At 29.2% G+C, this 5,676-nt stretch overlaps 1 protein-coding gene across 3 annotated transcripts; it reads right to left on the bottom strand.

Annotated features, from left to right (window-relative positions):
- Nucleotides 1-1,646: 1,646 nt before the first annotated feature.
- LOC126894617 (RNA-binding protein 48) lies at nucleotides 1,647-4,029 on the bottom strand. 3 transcript variants are annotated; one of them, XM_050665752.1, is made up of 7 exons: nucleotides 3,877-4,029; nucleotides 3,505-3,621; nucleotides 3,195-3,385; nucleotides 2,973-3,137; nucleotides 2,363-2,405; nucleotides 2,171-2,293; nucleotides 1,647-1,982 (listed from the first exon to the last, which is right to left on the bottom strand). In XM_050665752.1, exons 2-7 carry the CDS (start codon nucleotides 3,616-3,618, stop codon nucleotides 1,851-1,853), a joined length of 768 nt encoding a protein of 255 aa, XP_050521709.1. In that variant the 5' UTR covers nucleotides 3,619-3,621; nucleotides 3,877-4,029; the 3' UTR covers nucleotides 1,647-1,850. The 3 variants fall into 3 exon arrangements, with proteins under 3 accessions (XP_050521709.1, XP_050521708.1, XP_050521707.1); XM_050665751.1 differs by having other exon boundaries at nucleotides 3,779-3,996; XM_050665750.1 differs by having other exon boundaries at nucleotides 3,767-3,994.
- Between the last annotated feature and the right edge of the window lie 1,647 nt (nucleotides 4,030-5,676).

Genomic DNA, 5,676 nt, shown 5'->3' on the forward strand with positions numbered 1-5,676 from the left:
ATATGTGTGATTTGATTATTAATTCAATTTATAATGTTAAACATTTTTAGCTTCGATGCAAAGCGGAGAAGGTATTAATTTTACCATGATGTGTTTATTTTTTTTTTTTTTTTTGTGTCTGTCACTACTTTTTCTCAGCTCTCACTGGACCGATTTCTTTTAACAATACGTCAAAAGATCACAAATTGTATCTAGTTGAAGACATTACCCTTAAAAATTTAAAAATTTTCCCTCGTTCCTCGCAAATGGGGGAAATATCCAAAAAAATTACAAATTTAAAAATCGACAAATTTTGTCATTTTTTCTTAAAATTTCCACAACTTTTTCAAAAATCAACATAATTTTTTTTTAAACTAAAACCTTAGATATTTTTCTTTCATTTGATATAATTTTTTTGAAAATTTAACACTTAACCTGCTCATGGGGGGGGATTTAAAATTGCAACTTTTTTACAAAAACTAACTTTTTCAACTTAATTTTTGAAAATGTTCCGGAAATACTGCGTCCTTTAAACATATATCAAATTAAAGCTTTTTTTATGTACTATAAAATGAAAAAAAAAAATTTGTCCCGACACCTTATCTTCTATGTGCAAATGGCTGTCGAAATTATAAAAAAAATGTAATATTTGCGATAAAAATCACCTTTTATAACGATGTTTTTTGTACTTAAAACTGCCATAACTTTTTCAAATATTAACTAATCAAAATAATATTTCTTTATATTGAAACCTTAGGTAATTTTCTTTCATTTGATATCATTTTTTTTTGAAAATCTAACACTTATTCTGCTCACAGGGGGGATTTAAAATAGCAACTTTTTTACAAAAACTAACTTTTTCAACTTAATTTTTGAAAATGTTCCGGAAATACTGCGTCCTTTAAACATATATCAAATTAAAGCTTTTTTTATGTACTATAAAATGAAAAAAAAAAATTTGTCCCGACACCTTATCTTCTATGTGCAAATTGCTGTCAAAATTTAAAAAAAAATGTAATATTTGCGATAAAAATCACTTTCTATCGGAATGTTTTTTGTACTTAAAACTCCCATAAATTTTTCAAATATTAACTAATCAAAATAATATTTCTTTATATTGAAACCTTAGGTAATTTCCTTTCATTTATTACAATTTTTTTTTGAAAATCTAACACTTATTCTGCTCACAGGGGGGATTTAAAATAGCAACTTTTTTACAAATACTAACTTTTTCAACTTAATTTTTGAAAATGTTCCGGAAATACTGCGTCCTTCAAACATATATCAAATTAAGTCTTTTGTTATGTACTATAAAATGAAAAAAAAAAAATTTGTCCCGACACTTTTTCTTCTACATTTAAACGGCTGCCGTAGTTAAAAAACACTATTTTTGTGTTAAAATTTTCGATTTTAAATTTTCAACTTAAAAATGCTATAACTTTTTGAAAAATGTATATATCAGCACAAATTTTTTTAATTTATTATTTATGACCATTGATTTAATATCAGCAGAAGGTATCATATTATTGGAAAAGTAAGATATCAGCTCAGCCCTAGTAATTATAAAAAAGTTGATAGTTATATATACAAGTCATAAATTAATTAATGTTTTTTTTTTATGTATTCGTAAATATTTAAAATATCAACTTTATAATAAATAGTTCATGTACTGAATATTACAATAATTTATTTAAAAAATTAGGATTTTTGTTGTATTGATTAGCATTGTCAAGTGGATAATACTAAATTCTTAATAGAATTACTTTCCATTGAAAATAATTTACATTGTTATATGTCTTTGCTTGGCATAAATTTGTGAGCCAAAGATTTGTCTCAAGTAAACAAAAAACTAAAAATTTATTTAAACAATTTCATTTTGAATTGTGAAATATAACACGATTATTGTTTTTTGCTGTAGATCTTGTCACTGGAACTGATATTTGCCTAGGAATTAATTGGGAACAAATTGAAGTATTAAATGAGACTGGATTACTTAAATTGTTCTGAAATAATAATAATAATAATAAATATGTTTTGATTTCATATAAAATAACACTACAAAAAACTTGTTTGTTATGTAAAAAAAGTGTTATATAAAGTACTATAAATATCAATTATTGTAACAAATATTATATTAAATTTTTTTTTTAAATATCTAGATTAATTATAAAAAAACTAATTAGTTACTTACAAATTGTAAATTTGATGTTTTCTTATATTTTTTAGATTGTTTATGCTTGGGCTCAATATAGGAACACTTCAAACCTCCTTCTACCCATCGGTTATTTTTTATAACAATGAGATCATCTTGAAACTATAAATAGAAAAATATTGGTTTAATAATTAACTACTAAATAGTAAGTATTTACAAAATCTTAATTACTTGATATGATATGTTCAGATCATTAGACAATTTTGTTAATTCTCTAGAAAAAATTATTTTACAATAATATTTTAAAAATGAAATACTGATTAATTACATTATTACATAATGTTCTAATATCTTAGATATTATTTTTCCATTTTATACTGATATATTTTTCCATGTTAACTGATTAAAAATAAAAACTCCACTCAAAAAAGAAAATTATAGATATTTGAAATAAAGATATCTTAACATTTTTTAAATATGGTCATAGTTTCACTTTTTATGAAGATTTTGTAATATTCAAACCCATTTTTAACTTAGAAAAATAATTGGAATCTTAAAAAACAGAGTATCTAAAGTAAATGTACATTTGTGTAATGTTATACATATTTTGTATTGATTAATATATTTTCCAAAAATTTGCTTTCGATGATAATATTTTCAACTATATCAATCTATCAATTCCACAGAAATTAAGGCGCTAACCTTTAAGTAATAACAGTGTATATAGTTTTATCTTAATTTCATTTCCTTGTAATAAAATTCCTTAAATGAACACTACTTTAGGTTTCCGAAAGTATATAATTAACTATTTTAATAACATTTATATAATATTAATGATTACCTATTATTTTTTTGACATCCAAGTTTAGCTAGCTGTCTTGAAACATCAGCATCTCTTACTTGCAGTTTAATTTTAGTTTGTTGAATACTCTCAAGTTCTGGGGCATAACAAACATTTAAAATACTACCAAAAAAATTTTTAGTATCAATTTGTTTTTTTGCAAACCTAAAAAAAACATTAATAACTTAAATGAAATTATAAATTAAAAAAGAACTTGCTAACCTTGCTGATTGAATGTTATAATATATAACATGAAAACATTGAGTAAATTGTTCTTGTTCTTCAAACTGAACTTGTTTAATACATGAGACATGTCCATAACGTATACATAGTTTTTGTACTTCATCAAATAAATTTATAGATGGTACTCCTCTAATTAATAAATGCTGTGATTCATCATTCACTGTATAAACCTTTTGATGTTAAAATAAATAAATTCATGAAATAATCCAAAAAATATAGAAGAAAATAAATATAAGAGTTAAATATATTTATCTTCTTATTATTTAGTTATTAATACCAACTTTTATACCTTAACTGCAGTAAGTTTACGTCCCTGCCTATACTTAGGACGGTTTTCACAATACTCCAAAGTATTATGATGAGGGTAGGATTTTAATACTTCTATTTCTCCTTTGGACATCATAATCTAAGAAAAATAGACACAGTAATACATTGTTAATTTTGCAAATTAAAATACATAAACATAAAGCAAAGTTTACAGTATAATCAAAATATAGAATAAATTTCATAAATTTATAAAAAAAAAGGAATAATATCAAGGAAAAGTTTACATGTTTATGTACCACAATCCATTATCACCAATGGAATTAGAGTATCTAAATGTTTTCTTAAAGATATTAAAAACACTGGAAAAATAAACTTTATTTATTATTGTAATTACTTTAGTAATTCAATTGGAAAATATAAATTTAAATTAAAATAACAGGATGAAAATCTGCTGGCTAGTTATATATAAATTATTAGTAAAAACATTTACAATAACAAGAATATATAATATGTATATACATTTTAAATTATTTAGAAACATGATATTATCACGGATAAGATGAGTTTTTTCTTATCTGTGATATTATTATTATCTGTAAAATACTCGGTTATACAGAAAGTTTGTATGACCGTGGTAAAATAGTAATTATAATTTTTTATCAGTCATTTACAGTAGTTATTATTAGAGAAAGTACAGAAAACATGTTCGAATTGGAACAATTATTCGGTAGGATTGGTATTTTATGATAAAATATTTATCAATACTGGAATATTGAATTGAATGGTATTTAATGGGTACGTGAGTTATTAGAAACTGTACTTTTGGGATTAATATGATGCAAGAATGATAAAAATATGAAAAATTTGTATTTTTAAGTATCTAATATAAATATAAAAGGTATTTATGCAAATACCTTTAATTTACAAAGGTTTCCACAAATAGACTTGTTGTATCATGTCATGTATACTATACACATGGTGTTCTTTATGGGGCTAATAGAGGGGAAAATGACCACGTTTTGCAGTAGAATACGTTAAAACCCAATCATTTCTACAAGGCGCCATTAAAGTAAGAGCAAAATAAAACACAATATGCAACCATACGTCGACAAAATTATTAATAGAGCTCACCAGACACTCGGGTGTTCAATTATGGTTTTCCAGCATCAGTTGCATATGGCTTCTTTTACCGATCAAGAGGAAATGGAATAAAAAATGTTGAATAGCATTCTTTTAATATATGCAATTGAATATTACTCACATCGAATGATCAAACTTTAGACAAGATAATAAACGACAAAAATGGTGCCCACATATATGGACGCTAAGTTATCAAGAGTATATACCTTGATTATCATTATTCTATACCTAGTCAAGACATAAAATCGAGTCATCTACTACGAGAGCGCCGCGGTCTCCAGAATCAGACCCGTTACGGGCGGTGTCCCGCAAGGGTCACTTCTCGAGCCTCTGCTGTGGAACATCGCGTACGACGCAGTGTTCAGCGTTCCGCTACCATGCCGGCGACTCCTCTGCCGGTCTTGGCCAAGAAGCCTAAGTTGGTGCCCCTGACTGCAGTTGATCTCTTCAACGCTGACGGGACACCAAAGAGGGTGATTGGCCGGACCGACGAGGTGTTGTCGGCTGGGCTGGACCTCGCCAGGGAGCAGGCGGGCCAGCTCTCCGACGTGCTGGAGGTCTATAGCCCTCACAGGCGAGTGGTGAAGATGGCCACAGCCCTTATCGAAACCATAAGGGCCTTGGCTGATCTTCACCTCACAAGCACGCCTGTGGGGAGATCACCTGTACCTACGTCGGAGAGCCCTAAGTGCCTCCAGGACTGTGCGTCCCAGACGAACTACTGGTGGGACACTTTTGACCCACCATCTAAGGCCGTCGGGAACGCAGCGTCCACCCTACAAGGCGGCGAGGTGGCAGTGGGTGCGCTCCTGCCTGCCACCGCCGCCAAAAAGCGAAAAAGAAGGAAAAAGAAGAAGGGAGTGGCAAAGGACACTGGGTGTTCGATCGCGGACACAATGGCGTCCTTGCCACTCGAGGGCGTGGCCCCTCCTCCTCCGAAAGCTCCTGCCACCGCTTCAGCCCCACAAACGGCCATCTTGTGGACTGAGGTGGTGAAGCGGAGGGGGACCAAGAAATTGGAGAGCATGGCAACGACGGCTCCCAAAGAGGAGGT

This window comes from Daktulosphaira vitifoliae, unplaced genomic scaffold (genome assembly GCF_025091365.1).
Source record: "Daktulosphaira vitifoliae isolate Bord-2020 unplaced genomic scaffold, ASM2509136v1 Scaffold_1, whole genome shotgun sequence".
NCBI lineage: Eukaryota > Metazoa > Arthropoda > Insecta > Hemiptera > Phylloxeridae > Daktulosphaira > Daktulosphaira vitifoliae.